The sequence below is a fragment of the Phyllostomus hastatus genome, unplaced genomic scaffold (assembly GCF_019186645.2).
Source record: "Phyllostomus hastatus isolate PE091 unplaced genomic scaffold, TTU_PhHast_1.1 phas_contig_329, whole genome shotgun sequence".
In the NCBI taxonomy this organism is placed as follows: Eukaryota; Metazoa; Chordata; class Mammalia; order Chiroptera; family Phyllostomidae; genus Phyllostomus; species Phyllostomus hastatus.
In genome coordinates, this window is record NW_025333854.1 from 4,172,199 (window position 1) to 4,190,337 (window position 18,139).

Below are 18,139 nucleotides of genomic sequence, written 5' to 3' on the forward strand. Positions count from 1 at the left end.
GCATTGTCCGATTCGGCCAAGGTTGCAGGTTCGACCCCTGGCGAGGGCACATACAAGCATCACCCAGTGACTGCATCAATTAAGCGGAACAACACATCGATCTTTCTCTCTCCTTTCTTCTCGCTCTAAAAAGAAAATAAACCAATGAAATGAAATAAAAGAAAATGATGAATTTTAAACCTCTCTCCAAATCTTTGGCAGCGGAAAGGGCCCGATAACTCAAGAGCATGTGGTTTGCCAAGTGCCGGACCATCTGTGGCAGAGTGGCAGGCAGGTCAGATGTTCGTGATGAACCCCGACCCGCGCTCATCCAACCCTTCCGTCAAAGCCTCTCCCCTAAAGGCCAGAAACACGCACTCATCCTCTTAGGAAGTCTGCTGGTCTTCCCACGTTTTTGAGATTCTGTATTGTCGCTAAAATATTTATGTACAGCTTAAGCTTGACAGAATATTTGCTTTAACACTAAGATGGTACTTTAAAATGATTACCACTAGTTAAAATGCACAGTTCAGGAGGACAGTGCCAGACTTAACCTTTGCCTTAAGAGAGCCTGACACACCTCCATGTACTCCACCTCTCCCTTGAACTTGGGAGCAGACCATGACGACTGTGATTACGCTATTACCATCCCCCCCAGAGTCACAGCGGTAGCGGGCCAATACGCTGATGCAAGGCAATCAAACATCTTAGTACAGCCCCACGTCAACGTTTTGGTGATTTTAATCATACCCCCCTATAGCAGAAAAGCCTGCGTTTCGCTCCACGGCCAGCATGCTCAGGCATTTTTTCCGAATATGATCGTACTCAAGCAAAACGGAAATGTCCCGACCACAGACGGCGCACTTACTTGTGTCATTTCTCTGATAGAAGTTATGCTGTCCAGTGCTTTCATCACGCGGTCGTAATTCTTCTTCTGTTTGAATGAAAGAAAATAAAATAAAATAGATACATAGCATTTTTGCAAATCTGTGCATTACTGAAGAAACGTATTATTTCTGCACAGGAACCTTCCATCAGAGTCCGCTGGAAAGCCGTGCCCGCGGCAGGCCCCCGGGGGGCAGACTTCCATACAGCGGTTCACGGACACGGGGTGTATAAGGGAGCCGGAGCGGGGAACAAAAGAAAACAGAGCCGGGCCCCACGAAGCACAGGAAATCACACCCAGCCTTTTTAGAGGGGAGCCAACACACACCCAAAAAGGGGGCCGGGTTCCTGACGCTGCCCTTTTAAACTTAACACGTATGGCACGAAGAATAAGGCAAGCATGAAATCCTGCTGAAGTCCAGAAATCCACCATTAGGTCTTACGATTTCATTTCGCTTTTATTTCCATTTAACCGGAACGCTGTAAGCCCGGGAGGATGACTGGCAGGTGCGTACGTAACGCCACGCGCACGGCGGACCGTCCACTCTTAAGTGTAATGCAAACGGGTCCCGCGAGCACCGTGCCAGGGAGGCAGGAAGCTTTCCCAAGGGAATCTTCCACGGTCACTGTTTCCAGAAAATGCTTACAAGAGGAACATCAATAGAAATGAAGGCAATTCTAGCTGTCCTGCCATTTGAAATTGTTATTTCAGAGGGATTCTGCCCAGTAGCCGTTAATATTTGTGAAACTGTGTTCTCAAGAAATGCCAGCTGATGGACAATATGAATTGAACAATCACTAACTTTCAGATAACTGGAGGGGTTGGGGGGGGGACAAGGGACAGTGAGAGAAAATACAACAGACAAAGGGAAATGTGTCCTTTTTAGATATGATTCTTGTAAGTAGTTGCATAAGCTGGAAGCTCAGAAAAATAGGTATGAAGTTGCAATAACCATAGTGACCACTCTCCCTGTCGACCAATTGCTGCAGCTATTCACTCACCCGCCTTCCACGCGGGCAGGGCGTGCGAGACCACAGTGAGAGAGGATTGGACAGGTCTCGTCTCCTGGCCTTCTGGAAACGGTTCTGCAGCACGGAAGTTCGGGGGAAGGCGCAGGGGATGGGCAGGGCAGAAGGTGGAAGCAAATGCAGTTTGTACAACAAGAATCCTGTTCCCAAAATGGGTGCAGGGTCCAGACAGTGGTGGGTGGGCTGGTGGGGGGGACAGCGATGCCGACAGAAAGCCAGAGCCGCCAGGACTGAATTCTCAGCTGTGGTTGGAGGAAGCGGTGACGGGGGGTAGGCAGGCGGTTGCCAGGCAACTCCTTACCCTGGGGTTGAAGGCCAGCATCTGAGGGTCATTAGGGTCGACCACAGAGGGATACGGCTCGAAAATGACAACTTTTCTCGGCGATTCCAACGCAGACCTGCACATGGACACCAGCAGGTCCACCACCTTGAAATGCACACAGAAGAGAGTTACTATGCTTCCCCCCAGGGCCTGGCCCCTGCCGCTCCCCTCTGTGGTAACGTTAATTAGGAAAGACTCGGGATTGCGACAAACCTCTCAGATCTGCCCTCTGTGACTCCAGACCCAGCCTGACTGTTCACTAAGGAACACCTGTTGCTTCCAATCACTCCCATCCTAACATCTCTTAGTCATGGACACACGAGGTCTGTCCAGAAGGCATCCAGCCACGTACTATGAAAAACAGAGGCGTTTACTGAAGAAGATACAAGGTACAAGAAACACTGTACATAGGACAATGACGCCTCAGTCCCCTTCAAGGTAGGTACCGTGGGACCTCGCACAGTTCTCCCCATCGCCATCATCAGCTGCCACGTTGTATTTCCCTGAATCTCACTGACAGTCTAAAATCTGTTCTGTTTCAAAGGCGACTGTAGTTTTGGGAAGAGCCGGAAGTTTCAGGGTGCCAAATGTGGGCTGTGAGGTGGCTGAGTCACCCGAGTGATTCCATGTTTCACCAAGAAACTCTGCATGAGACGGGCTGCATGAGCTGGCACACTGTTGTGATGAAGCTGCCAGTCACCAGTGGCCCATAGCTGCGGCCTTCTGAATCATCTGAATAGTTTCTGTAGATGAATGTTTAAGCTTAATGCAAAATCTGATGCAGATGCATTGCTTCATTTGCTCAGTCATTTTGGACGTGACGGCCACACAGTGCACACGCTCACTCGAGGGCATCTACTGCCCCCACCGGCGAGTACAGGGAAGTTGTCACCGTTCACACGTGTGCATTCCAGCCCACGCTCCGTGGCTGCCAGCTCACATCGATGTCGCACAAACCGTTCCCGTTATATTAACAATGGCCGGACTTTTTCCGGACAGACCTCGCGCAGTACGTACTAACACTGATCTAGTGTCTGTGACAAGACGAGGAACAAAAGAAACAGGTCCTTGCTCTCACAGAACTGACGTTCCAATGAAGATGATGCATAATAAAAAAATCAGTTAAACGAACAGATGCTTAAACACAGTCACTGGTCATGTGAAAGGTCATGAACAATCAAGCGGCCATTGGAGACGAGGGCAGGGATGGTTGGTGCTTGCGCACGGTAACTTTCCCATGGGGTAAACCGTCCGCTTTGAGAAACTACAGATAACAGCTGACTGGGATTTCTTTTACCCAAAATCATGAGTTTCCCCAGCTCTGAGCATTTAAAACTAAAGACTCTGCTAGGATCTTAGGGCATAAGGTGAGTGCTACAGCCAGCCCGTCAGATACCTTTCTTCTCAGGCTGAGTAAGAGAACTGAAGAGCAATTTGGAGGATGGCTAAGCCACTTAGAATAGAAATGCCCTCCAGGAGTATTAAATTCAAGCAACGGGAACTACATCGGGCCATTTGATGAGGAAGAATAAAAGGTCTCCGACTTTACAGACCACGTGTCTCCAGAGGCCAGCACAGGTGATGCACCTGGTGGGGCAGGCACCCTCCCCCAACCCAGCACACGTGGGCTCCTGGCCCTTGAGGAAGGCTCAAGTGCGGGAGGATGAGCAAGGCACACACCAGAGCCCCCACAGCTACACGATGTATTCTGCAAAGAGGGGAATACGGTTTGCAGGCCAGTGGCCTTCAAACATTTCGATTGCGACTCCCTTTCTTCTGTTCAAAGAAAAGCTTGTTTGAGAGCCCAGTATAGGAAGAATAAACGGAGCTGTCCTGCAGGGCACGGCGTAACATGCAGGGGTCAGCTCCTGGGAGAGAACTCCCTTCCGTCTGGGAAAACAATCCGTGTCCATGTAAACTGCAGGGTTATCACCAGGCTGCGGGGGCACCTGCTTTCCAGTAGTGGGAATATTTCACTTTAGAGCAGAAACACTAACTTCTCCGATTTCTGGAGACCGATGCTCGGAGTTGAATCCCTAACTTGATCTGATGAAGTACCTGTGTTTTCTAACAACCTGTATATGATCCACAATGAATTTCTCCTTAAGAACTGTTATTTTTAGAGGTGTACCTTTAATAATACAAGAAAATGCACCTATTACTCTATCAGCCTAGCCTACTGCTGGCATCACAATGGTTTTCCGTCCAACCAACTACTTCCTATTTCTAGACTGTAATTCCTTCCTTCCCTCTTCAAATTGTTTGAGGGTCAGTTTACCTCCAGTAAAATGCACAACTGTGAACTGTATTACTGGAAGAATGTGTTTTATATATATGTATATATACACACATATATACATACACACGTATATGGCAATGTAAATATACATGTATGTATATTTGCTCACACAGCTGTGGATAGTTTAATTATTTTCACACAGCTATAAACAGTGCACATTCAAGTAGTGGGGGTTTCTGAGCAATATTGGTACCAGGGATGAAAAAACTTAAACATTTAAAAAAAAGAGAGAGAGAAGAAAAAGAGCCACCATGGTCAGACACATCTGAGAAGCCCCCTGAGTGGATGCTGGTCATTTTCTTTCTTTTAGGGACTCTCATGGCCTCTAATTCGCACATACGTGCACCTCGGATGTACGGCAATAGCAAGTTTTATATTGGAAAATTATTTTCATCGTGGAGTCATTTTATTCCACATCGCATGGGATCAGTGTCCTACTACTGGTATTATTTTTCACTTGTAACTCATTACTTCACAGATACTGTCCTTAATATTTCACTGTATTAGTTCAACCAGCAGAGAACCAGGTTAAGGGACTGGGCGCAAACCATGGCCCGGGCTACCCGTGTCGACTGTGTGCCCTCCCCTAGTGGGACGCCTGCTTGTCACACAGGAGGCCTTGACCGTGGGAAGCGTGACAATACAGCTGGTGCGTGACCATTTTCCCCACCCATCTGGGTGAATTTATAAAGGAGAGGCTGACACAATTTTTAGTGAAGCTGTTTTCTCCTGTCTCTTTGCTACCTACAGGCCCCTATTTGTGAATCGTGCATTCATTTTATCCGTTCATGGGTTACCATGTCTTCCTGGTTTGCTCAATTTTTATGAGCTTTCATAGAATTAGGTTTGTGGTCAAGAAACTTTTTTCCTTTTTTCTTTTTTTTTATTTTCACCGAAAGAACATGCTTATTGGTTTTAGAGCGAGGGGAAGGGAGGAAGAGAAAGAGGGAGAGAAACGTCCATCGGTTTCTTCTCGTGTGCGCCCCGACCTGGGGCCGAACCCGTAACCTAGGCATGTGCCCTTATGGGGACCAAACCTGTGACCTTTCGGTTTACAGGGCGACACTCCAGCCAACAGGGCCACGCCGGCCCGGGCAAAACTTCCTCATATTTAGCTCATAAACGTTCATTATCTCTTTAAGTAAAGGCTGTGAAGTATGGCCCTGACCAATATGGCTCAGTTGGTTACGCATCATCTTGCAAAGCAGAATGTCTGTTCGATTCCCGGTCCGGGCACGTGCCTGGGGTGCAGGCTCAGTGCCTGGTCAGGGCACACGTGCAACCGATTGAGGTTTCTCTCCTCTCCCTTCCCTTGTCTCTAAACAATAAACAAACAAACAAACAAACAAATAAAATCTTTAAAAATTACAATGTATGGGCTTCTACCTGTGGCTCTCTTCCTTTATGGTTTATCACTTACTAAATGCATAAACTGATGTGCTGCCTAATTTGTATACAATATTTTTAAACAAAGCTAATTTTCAAGCCACGTGGAATTGACACACAGTCCAAAATCGAGAGCCAAACTGTTTCCCCAAGGCCGCAGGTCATTTCTTCCACCCCACTCACTGAATCCTCTGTGTTTTACCACTTGCTGTGCTACCTCCTTTAGCATGTAGTAAGTATATTTACAATGATATACTTTGTGGGTAATCTGCCACTTTATTTCTTGACACTAATGTTTTTTGTTAATGCACTACAGGCCTGCGTGGCATGTTTTTGTATGTGGGGGACCTAACCTCCCTTAATTAACCTTTTTTTAAGTTCTCTCTTGTTCCTTCTGATTTATGAGCAGTTTAGCTAGGCTCCATACAAAAAAAAGAAACCAACTGGAATGTTGACAGAATTGCATGAAGTAGTACATTCTGGCATCTTTGTCATGCAGTTCTTCCTTTCCAGAGTCGTGGAGTGCTTCTCCACCTCCCAAATGCTTTCGTTTTGTTTCTCTCCTTCTGCCGTAAATACCGCTACTGTCAAACCGAGCGCTCGCTTTCCATGAGCTGCTCTGCCCAGCATCTTCTCACCTAAGTTTTAAAAATGAATTGGCTTCCATTTTATGGCACTATAACCTTACAAATACATTTTATTATTTTTTTTTAAGATTTCATTTATTTTTAGAGAAAGGGGAAGGGAAGGAGAAAGAGGAGAGAAACAGCATGTGGTTGTCTCTTGTGCGCCCCCTACTGGGGACCTGGCCCACAACCCAGGCATGCGCCCTGACTGAGAATCGAACCAGCGACCCTTTGGTTCACAGCTCGGCACTCAATCCACTGAGCCACACTAGCCAGGGGTATAAATGTTAAATAATACAATGTACAGGGCTTCAATATCCCAACTTCACCACGTAAGGAAGAACCACAACTACCTCCCCCTCAGTAGAGAGCTGGTCTAGTTTCTCCCCCAGCAACTGCGAAGCGACAAAACACACATACGATACAGATAGCAAAATTCAGCTTGGACCTAAGATATACACCCATCGCCAGTTCGCTGTGGAAATGCCCTGTCAGACATCTGCCCGAGCAGCAGAGTGGCGGCGACTACTGGGTCGGAATGCAACGGGCCAGTGCAATCCAGGACCGACGGGCGTCCGGGTCAGTACCTGAGCCCCCGTGGCGATCTCGTCGGCGGCTTCGTTCATCACGCCCAGCGTCTGGAAGGCGAACACGCACAGCTCGCGCTCACACACGGTGGGCTGCAGAAGAAGGAGGGGTCAGTTACCACCTTTTACTCGTTCCATCCCCCAGCTCCCCTCAGTCAAAGTCATGGCATGACCCTGACAACGGGGACAGACGAGGTTTTAGGATGATGGTAGAGAGAGAGGGAGTCCTATCACTTCGGTGAAAATTTCTGTCTCTAGGTCACAACGGGTAACTACACATTTCCTGAGATGCAGTCACAAATGGGGCGGAGAAATCCATCACGGTAAGTTGCAGGCACCTGCTGTAAGAACGATTCAGCAGTATATAAATATAAAAATATGCCTAAGCTGAAAAATCCATCTCTCCTGATCAAATACATTTGCACGAGATATATTTTCTTTTTTTAAAGCAGATACTTAAGCTGGCGACGCAACAAAAACTGAGGTTCAACCTCACATCTGTGTAAAACAAGCCAACACAGGAGAATGCCACCTTTTCCTAAGAGACTTTCTTTGGAAGAAAGGGGCATGCCTCTGCCTCCCTGCTCCCCAGCTCCTGCAAGACTGGTTTTGCCGCAAAGACTTTTGACTTCACTAACCCCCTGGCGTCAACAGCATGGAAAGAGACAGGCGCAATTGCCCTGCAAGAGCTCCCTCTCATCTCTCAAATCTAACCCGGTGTCATCGGTGTGACTGATCCCGTCTGCCGAGTTACATTGCATTAGGTAGCCGATGGGGCCGAACCCAAGGCAGTCGGCGGAGCCCCACGCCGCAGAGAGGAGGCGTCTGTTGGGGCCCCTGCCCCGCGCCTGCCCATTTCAGGACGGCTGGTGTGCGGCGTAGCCTCGGGGAAGCGGGCCCGCTCGGGTCATCTTTGTGCTGAGAGTGGGCTCCCACGGTGGCTTTGTGGATATAAAGCATGACCGATCTCAAAGGTTTCCGGCTGACGGGCCCCTGAGAGAAAGAATTTTAGGGGAAAAAAATAAAAGGGCTGATAGATTTCCCGTGTCAGCCTGAAATGCACAGTTTGAGTCCATTTCAGAAATGTCAGGAAAAGCTGCCTATGGGAGGGAATCCACTGGAAAAAAGTTCTTCATCTTTCTAGACTCAAGCAACACAGACGACCCTCTATAGCCGGATATACTCAGAGCAGGCTGTGCGGTTTCTGTTTCTTTTATCTGAATGGTTAACTCGTTCTGAATCTTCTACTGTGTGTGTGTGTGTGTGTCTAAGTGCTTACATGTTTAACCCTCAATTTCCCCCACTAACACTGGCCTGTTTCTTTTGTTTTGGTTTACTTTCTGGGAGCACGGTGCAGTCTGAAACGATAAAAGCCATCGTTTGTGGTGCGTTTGCCACAGTGCCCAACGCCAGTGCTGGTGTCTGAGTACAGTGAAACTGTATCCAAACGGGAGTCCGGGGGGAGGAGGATGACCTCTGGACCCCATTCGGGGCTCGGGAAACAAATTCACGCCCCACTTACCTGAAGTTCACTGAGGCAGTGAAGAGACACAGAAAGCGCTTTATTTTTAATGCCCGTGCCACGTAACCACTTCCTATGACTAAACTCATCAATCCCAAAGCCTTGTTAAGTGTACAGGAGTAAGGATTGGTTTTTGTATTTTCATTTGAACCTTGGACAATCAACCACACTTAGTTTGTGATTGTTCAAATAGGTGTGTGTGTGTGTGAGTGTGCACGTACACACTCCAGGCATTTTGGTCTCAAGTTGTTGCCTTAAACAATGACAAGGAAAATGAAATAAAATATAACCTGCTACCCTAGACTGGAAGGTCACTTTTAGAAATATAAAGCAGTCAATTTTGAGATGAACATTCACAAACTAGTTTTTGTAGACTACTGAGGCCCCTCCCTCCCTTCCTCCCAGGTTTATCCACATTCTGTGAGAAGTTCAAATGTCAACTCAAGATGAAACCCTAAAAGAAAGCTCTCCAATCATATTACGTAACCAAGACACAGCTATCGTTCACAGGAAGTACCTGTTACTCCAACAGGAGACCCTGAATCACTCTTCCTTAATGAAATGAGGAGTTACATTTTGGATTAGCATTCTCACACCTTGAACCAACTCCCAGCTAACCCCTTACCCCACACACAAACTCCACTGCTACTATGTTACTTACACAGAAAAGTTGGGCATTGACTCAAAAGAGAACGTAGTAATTTAACAGCTATTACTGGATAAGTGAAATGATGTGTTTTATTATACATACTTTATGTGTGCTTAAATATAACCAAATGCGTACAGTACTTACTAGCTCATTTTTTTAACTTTTTTCATTGATTGATTTTAGAGACATAGAGGCAGGAAGACAGAGAGAGAGAAAGAGAGAGAGGGAGGGAGGGAGACAGAGGGAGAGAGAGAGAGAGGGGGAGAGAGAGGGAGGGAGAGGGAGAGGGAGAGAGAGAGAGAGGGGAGAGAGAGGGAGAGGGAGAGAGGGAGAGGGAGAGACAGAAAGAGAGGGAGAGAGAGGGAGAGGGAGAGAGAGAGAGGGAGAGGGAGAGAGAGGGAGGGAGAGAGAGAGGGAGGGAGAGAGAGGGCGAGAGAGGGCGAGGGAGGGAGAGAGGAACAATCGATGCATTCACGGGTTGACTCTGGTCTGTGCCCTGGCTGGAGACCGAGCTCGCAACCCTGGTGAATCGGGGCAGCACCATCACCAGCAGAACTCCCCAGCCGGGGCTGCGCCTTCATTTTTGCTCTCACAATAATTCGTTTTAACTTGGAAACATTACCTGTTCTCCATGTTACAGTATTATATTGCTTTCGAGCAGCAAGCCCCTATCATTTAGACTGTAAAACCAAGGTGAGTGCCTCTCACCATTCCACACCACATTTGCAAGTTAATATTCATTATGCACCATTTAAAAGCATGGGGGATTTTTTGTCCCTAAGATAAAACTTATTTTAGAGGTTTTTAAGCTAAGCGGAACACATTTTGAATTTTATATTTCAATGAAATCAGCTTGGCATGGTATAGGTGAGTAGTTTTCAGACCTTTGCCAACCTCTTTGTTCACACAGAGCATTATATGCAAACCCAACATGGAAAAAAGATAAAAGTGGACACTACTCCAGCAGGAGCATGCACGCATGGTTCGGTTTTCCTACGTGCAGAACAGGGATAAAAATCGCATCCGGCTCTCCAGGCTGGTAAGAGGGCCAACCAAGGAAGAGAATCAAGTGAGGTGACGTTTGTAAAACTTCCTGGAGGTAGAGAGCTGTGCAAATATCAACAATATTAGATAACCTAGATTAGCTGCCTCTTCTTGTTTTTCCCCAAGGTATGCACAAAAATAAGTGTTTAGTAAAAACTTGTACTGAAGCACATTAGGTAGTATTTTTATTTTCAATTTCGTGCATCGGAATTCTTAACTCATTGCTAAAATCTTTCTCGCTAAAACAGAAATACAAAACCTGCAAGCCTTTAATTCTCTGTATATCTGGTTTTATAATCAATGGTTTGGGTTCTTCTCACGTTTTGGGGGAAACGCACATTGGGGGAGGAAAAAGATTTACTGCACATCAAGAAAGACAGGAATCCCAAAGAGACCGACACAGGTCCACAGAAGACAGGATAAGGCCGGACTACACCCCAACACATGGTGACCCCGACTGTCTCCTACAAGTAGAGTTATTGTCTGATCATCAAAACCAGTTTCCACTCAATTTGGATGTAAAAGAAAATCACACTTTTGAACTAAAAGCTTCTTGGTGTAATTGTTATTGAGCTTAGCCTGTAGCTCAGACCTTAAAATCCCAGCTTTCAGGCATGGACAAACAGGACTGAATAGGACATACTTTTTCATCCATTCTCAAAGGTCAGACCGGAACACAGGAACACCTGGCTCTTCTCCTCTTGGGAGGTAAAACAGGACATACCCAGGTTTATAGACACGCTCAGTTTCTAAAGAATTCTCGTGGAAATGCTTTAAACTATGACCAAATTATAACTGAGTATTATTCGTTTCACTCTGAAAAGAAGAACCTTAGTGATGAATATTTGTGTAAGGTTGACAGTAAGGCTGGATACTCAAACATACAGATTCTCAGGTTTCCCGGCTGAGTTTGCTATAGCCGGACTGGGCAATGTTCTCCGGTGGTGAGAACGGACTGCCAGACTGATGGATCCACTCAGAGCAAGTCACCCGGGTCACCTTCGCACGGCCAGAGGAGTAAACGAGGTCACAGTTCCTACATCATAAGCTGACGTGGGTAACGGGAAAGTCTATTAACCAAGGACACACAGAATGACCGCCAGTATCAAGGGCAAACTGCTCACTTTGTAGAAACACTATCTACACAACCGTGTGGTTTTCTCCTTCGCAGCTCGGCAGCTCACGGACGGGGATGGGAGAAGACAGCCGCACTGATGCAGGACCGGGGTGCCCGGGTGGGTGTGAGGAAAAGGCAAGGGCGCGAGGGACTCGGAGGCTGGTGAGACTGAGTGAGCTCTGTCCATGCAACCTTTCCTGCTGGGCAAAGCCCGTGATGAAGACGTCGACATGTAATTAGCATCTCTGAGCAGTCGCTGCACTAACACTCTAGCTGATCCAAACAAAATACAGGGAACCCGTGACTTGGTGTGGGTGTGGCTTTTCTGATGAAGATCGAAACTTCGCCGCCCCACGGGAAGGCTGGGCATCTCTGAGTAATCCTCCCGATGCTGATGGGAGTTTTATGCAGATTGGGGTGTTATACATGAGAACTCACACCTGGGAGTGATGTTTATGTATCAACTTTGTAAACAAAAGAGAAAACTGGAGCATTCTGCTGTGTCTAAAGAAGCAATTCAGTCCCCCACGTGGCAGACACCCGTGGCAGGCTCCCGTAGAGCTGAGCCTAACGACCGAAGAGTAGACGCAAACTAAAACTTTAGGGATTTGGAGGTGCGGGGGGAGAGGGCTTTGGTCATATTGAAAAGACAGACTTGGAGAAAAGAGAACAAAATTAGGAAAGACAGTGAACTGTGAAACAGGAAGATCTCCCAAAGGCAGTAGCATTTTGGACACAGGATTCTATGGAAACCAGAGAGCTTTATCTGACTTGTTTAATCACCAATTGGGTTATAAATTATTCTCCTTGTATCTCTGGGATTTATGGGTTTGTGACATGTCACATGGACTGAATAAATGGTCAGTGACTCACATTATTAATATCCCATAAGAAATTAAATTACTATTAAAATCTTACTAAAACATATTGCAACAGATCTAAGAAAGAGAAAGAAAAACTGAGTGAGCCTGATTTAGGTGAAATTTCTAACGGGACCAAAGGCGTAACTTTGTTTACCGGTCTTCCTTTGACTTAGAAATGTCTCTTTGACTGTCATTTCCCGATCTGATTTCCTCTGTCACTCACCTTACTATTTAAGAAACCAAAGTAATTTTTCTGAGTTCCTTAGGTATCAGTCTGAATTATAGCAACATAACAACCAATAGGTAACTAGTCATATTTATTTAGAAAATCTTGTTTTCTCTCTTGTTTACAAGCATGCTTCTACTTCCAAAACGGTCAATTTCATTGGTTCAAAATGATATAAAGTGAAACAAAACTTGAACTAAGGGATAGAGAACACCAACAGCAACTGTGAGATTTCTGTCACTTATTCTAGGGAAGAACTGCCACTAATTAAACCACAAAGAGTGAACCCCAGTGACGTGTAGAGTAAATTTCCAGGATGCAGGAGAAGCCAACTGAAGTACACAAGTCAAGGGTCCCTCCATGACACAGAACCACGGCCTCGGTGCCATTCTGCCCGAGTTCAAATCCTGCCTCTGTCACCTCATAGCAGTGTGACATTGAGTGAGTAACCGTTTCCCTCATCTGTAAGGCAGAGATAGTAACGATACTACCCATCCCTCAGGGTTACTACGAGGATGGGTAAATGAGATAACCCACAGAAAGCACTTTGAACAGAGGGTCACATAAATAGCTCTCAAAGCAGCACGCGCCATTATTACCAACACTATTATTTCCTGCAGCAGACACGACACTGTTGGGGACCGAGCTAAACAGACCAAGGTCAACAGGTGGACGGACACCCACAAGTAAAAACACACCTCCTCCGGGGATAAACCGAGATGATCAAAGGGCATTCCCTATTTGCACAACTACACATTACCATGCCCAAATAAAAATAATTTATGCAGATATATAATAAACAAATGCTGACTTAGTTAAATCTGGGTTTCAGAATGGCAATACAGGTCTGTGAGAAAAAAGCTAACTGGCAAAAAAAAATGCATAGGAGTAGCAAAGAAAAAATTTTGTATATGTTTCTAATAAAAAGTAAAATGAAACAAATATATCATAAAATCTGACAATTATGCTTGTAGATGCCTATTACATACGTTTTCTAAAGTATAAACCTTGAAGTACAATGGCTTAAACATTAAGATATAAACTATGAAGCTCTTAGGAAAAAATACATAGCTAAAAATCTCTGAGATCTTGAATTATCCAACAGTCCCACTGATCAACTTGGGCTCCATCAAAATTAAGAACTTCGTGTGCCGCAGGAGCACATGGCGGAGCATACAGAGGTCGAGTCCTGGAGCGACACACCTGAAATTTATGTGTCATTAACCGATGTCACTACAATAAGATTAATAAACGAAAATTTAAAAAGAAAACCCAGTACACTAGAAACCAATCTGGAATACTGAACATCAACAGTAATTGAAAAAAGCCCACAGAAAAAAGAAAATTTTTGCAAATCATATATTTAATAAGAATATTTAGCATATATCTATATATCTATAAGCTAAATAGATATATAGACTCATATATATCTAAAGAGTCTATATATCTATATATCTATATAGACTCTTACCAACTCAACAACAACAGCAAAGAGCCTGAAAATGGGGACAGCATCGGAACAGGCCTTTCTCTGAAGAAGACACACAGATGGCCGACAGGCACATGACAAGACACTCACAATCATTAGTCGTTAGGAAAGTGCAGACCAAAATCACCATGAACCACAATTTCACACTATGATGGCTATACATAAATGTGTGTGTGTGTGTGTGTGTGTGTGGGTGAGAAGACATGGAGAAACGAACCATCATACACCTTTGGCAGGAATACTAAAAGGTCAAAATAGCTTGGTAGTTCCTCAAAACCTTAAACACAGTGGGTGTGTCCCAGTAATCCCACTGATCCGTGAGTGGACACACAAATGTTGCGTGCCCGTGGCATGTGACATTATTCTACCACGGAGAGAGTCAAGCACAGATCCACGCTCCGTGGACGGACCCTGAAAACATCAGCGGGAGAGAAGCCCAAACTAAAAGGCCACACAGTGTGTGATTGTATCTGCATGAAACGTGCAGAACAGGCGCATTCACGCAGGAAGCAGGTCAGTGGTTGCCGGGGGTGCAGGGAAGGAAAAGCTGGGAGTCACGGTCAACAGGCACAGGGGTTCGTTCACGGGTGACGGACACGGTCTGGAATTAGCGAGTGGCAATGGTTGCAGAACACTGCGAACACACTGAGATCCAATAAATAGTCCACATGAAAATAGTAAACAATACCAGACGGGGCAGGGGACTCCGGGGGGAAGAAGTGGGGCGTCAAGGCAAGGGACGTGAATAAAGGACTCTCGGACAAGGACAGCATGGGGGGAGGGACTAAACATGGAAGGTGGGGGCTGGGCAGGGCAGGGGAGAGTCATGGGGGGAAAACGAGGACATCTGTAACTGAACAATAGAAAATAAAATAATAAAAAATAGTAAAGACTGTTCTATACATTGTATCTCAATAAAAAATGGCAAAGCTTGAAACTGGATAATTCTCCCCACAATGCACATTGACTTTATTTCTGTACTCCCTCAATCACACCCTGAATGTCTGTGTCAGTGAGCTGGCGTTTTCTGAAATCGTTATTCTGCTTTTCTGCATGCTACTATATGCCTGTTCTAACTGGAATGAAGACGACCCTCTCCTTGCAGCAAGCACCTTAAACTGTTTGGCTCTGAAGAAAACCGTGCACAGGTTTCCATACATAGGCCTGGACATTGATGTCTATCTCCATCCACACGGCACAGATGATCTAGGACATACAAGTAGGCGGACACACAGACGCACGGAGATAAAGGGACAGGAAGGGAGAGCACGGACAGGCACAGGCAGGAAACACGACGGGAAACAGTTCCCTGTGGCAACACTACTTGCTGGTGCACGGGTTCCTTCAGAGACAGTGCCTCGCTGGTCAAAACTCTCCCCCTTTGGGTGTTAAATAATCTGCTCCCCAGAAAGCATTTACTGCCCAGGCAGTTCCTTGCTCATTGTCGCAGCTCAACCCTCTCCCCAGGACGTGCGGCATCGACACGGACGCCCCGCCGGCGGGGACTCACCCTCAGCATGGGGCCGTTCTGAAACACGTGGCGCTCGTCGCAGACCACGCAGTACTCGTTCAGCACGGGGATCCGCTGCTCCGCAAACTCGATGGTCTGGGCCGCACGACGCGGAGAGACAGGAGGGCAAGGTCACACGTGGTCTGAAACCCCACTCAAAGCATCGCAGGTTCGATTCCCAGTCAGGGCACATGCCTGGGTTGCAGGCCACGGCCCCCAGCAACCGCACATTGATATTTCTCTCTCTCTCTCTTTCTCCCTCCCTTCCCTCTCTAAAAATAAATAAATAAAATCTTTAAAAAAAACACCCACTCAAAACTAAAATATTTCTACAGCGGTTGGGGTCTTCGCTCCTACCTGCACCAGGAAACCACGATCTCGTACTGGAATGCATTTGGCACCATTTGCCTATAAAAAGCAAAGTAAAACAAACAAACAAACAAACATAAATTTAAAAATGGGGATGATAGCCTGTTACTTTGTACAACTGTGAACATAGACGTGATCTTTCTAGGGTCACCTGTAATAGGAGTTGAGTCACTGATAGGGCACTGGGATTGTGGAGTTTCTGTATGGTAATTGATGTTCTGCCATTACTATTGCAATCTTTTCCTAGATAAATGAATAGTCCTCATTTCTGATCTTCTAGTAAACATGACTGGCATCTTTACATGATCACGAATAAACATATTTCCTCTGTTACTCATGGGCAAAGGCTCCCGCCTCCTCCCTTCGAGTATTTCAAACTCACTTTACAGTCAGGTAGAATTAACCCTTTAAAGTCATTAGTCAGGGCCTGAAAAGCTTCAACTCCAAACTATGATGCTTACGCTTAACCACACGAGAGAACAGCAAGACATTTTCTTTTATAGAATCTGAGATTATCTATCTTAGGTCTAACTAACACAGGAAACTTTCTACAATGGAACTTTGACATTATTTTCTGTACGTCCTTAACACCAGTTTTAGTAAGAAATGGGCTCTAAGGATGCCTGTCTAAAATTATCAATCCATCCAAATACATTTTCTTAACACAAATACGTTTTTTTGTGGTAAAATGAACAATTGAACTGTAGAAATAAATGTATATGAGAAATACAACATTTTAAAAACAATCTTTTCTTTTTGCAATTTCGTCATGGCTAGGTGTATCCATATTAACATTGAAGAAATAAATATGGCCTTCCCATCACAGATACCCTCCCACACACTTAGCAAAAGCAAATATTGTATCAGCTATGTCATGTGAACTATATACATATGATAGGTCTATTTCTTTACCTGAAACTGACTATAACGCACTATAACGCAGATCACTTTGGAGGCAAATTTTGTGTAAAACTGACTTCCAACACCACCCAAGTCCTTAAGTTTTAATACCGTCACCTCTCCTCTCTCTCCACCCCCAAAACCAGCTTTAAGATCAGGTCACTGGGTTCATAGCCACCAAGAGCAGCTTCAAGTGAGGCAAAGAGGATTCAGCTATAAATGTGGCTTCTCTGTACAAGTCATGGTGTTCACGGGCCAAGGAAGTTTCCTCTTAGACATAACAGAAAGGGCAATACTCTTAAGTGAGTTATTAGAGACAAACCTTACCTTCCACTCCTTATGTGAGAAAACTAGAGATCAGGTAAACCTACTTAATCAAACATTAAAATTTTAGCTTGCTTACAAAGACGGGCTCTGTGACTGCAACTGGCATCTCTCCATTTGCAGGAGCACTCATTACCATTTGCACTGGACCTCAAATTAATAACCACATTTATATATATATTTTTTTTCTCCAGAACCGAAACTCACATTCCAGTACCTGTTGCAAATGTCTGGTATGCAACATAACGTTTACAAAAACCAGCACATTATCAAAAGCAAACAAAATCGTGCTTCTCTCCTTCCACCAGATCTCTCCCCATCTCTACAAAGCCTCTCCGGCTGCACCGCGGCCTACGGCGGAAGAACCCGAGAGGAAAAACGGGTACGCACAGCGGGCTGGGAAGAGGAGCATGAAGACGGGGTCAAGATACCAATAAGCCCTGAGGTGAGAGAGAGCCTCCGGCCCTCGGCGGCGGCGGCGGCGGCGGCGGCTGCGGGGGGCTCCGGGCAGAGCTCCGCCTTGGAGGACTTGGGGGCGCTGGCGGACGGCTTGCCGAGCAGCTTGTGGGTTTTCAGCCCGTACAGTTCGTCCACGCGCAGGTGGCTGGAGTACGACCTGCTCAGCAGTTTGTGGGGCTTCAGGGTGGCGCCGTGCTCACAGCGCGGGTCCCCGGAGCAGGAGCGAGTCAGCAGTTTGTGCGGCTTGAGGGCCAGGCCGTCCTCCTGCTTGGCGGCCGCGGGGCAGGGCCGGGCCAGCAGCTTGTGCGGCTTGAGGGGGGGCGGCGCCTGCTCCGCCCGGGGGTCGCTGGACAGGGAGCGGCCGAAGCCCCGGTGCTGCGCCTTGGAGGCGCACGCGTCCTCCGTCTTGACGGTGCTGGAACAAGTCCTCCTCAGCAGCTTGTGCGTTTTGGAGATGCCGTCTTGCTCGGGTTTCAGCTTGGATTTGCTTTTACCGCAGCCGGGGGGAGGGTAACTTGGCGACCTTCAAAATGGAACAGGGATTATTAGCAGAG

At 46.3% G+C, this 18,139-nt stretch overlaps 1 protein-coding gene across 3 annotated transcripts in view; it reads right to left on the minus strand.

Moving 5' to 3' along the window:
* Positions 1–18,139, minus strand: part of PARP8 (poly(ADP-ribose) polymerase family member 8) — a 147,700-nt gene that overhangs the window by 25,695 nt on the left and 103,866 nt on the right. For all 3 annotated transcript variants that reach the window (XM_045839879.1, XM_045839880.1, XM_045839881.1), the window contains 6 exons: positions 17,517–18,108; positions 15,891–15,941; positions 15,534–15,629; positions 7,114–7,206; positions 2,195–2,320; positions 848–913 (listed from right to left, as the gene is read on the minus strand). In XM_045839879.1, coding sequence (XP_045695835.1) covers positions 848–913; positions 2,195–2,320; positions 7,114–7,206; positions 15,534–15,629; positions 15,891–15,941; positions 17,517–18,108 — 1,024 coding nt within the window. The remainder of the gene's footprint in view (positions 1–847; positions 914–2,194; positions 2,321–7,113; positions 7,207–15,533; positions 15,630–15,890; positions 15,942–17,516; positions 18,109–18,139) is intronic.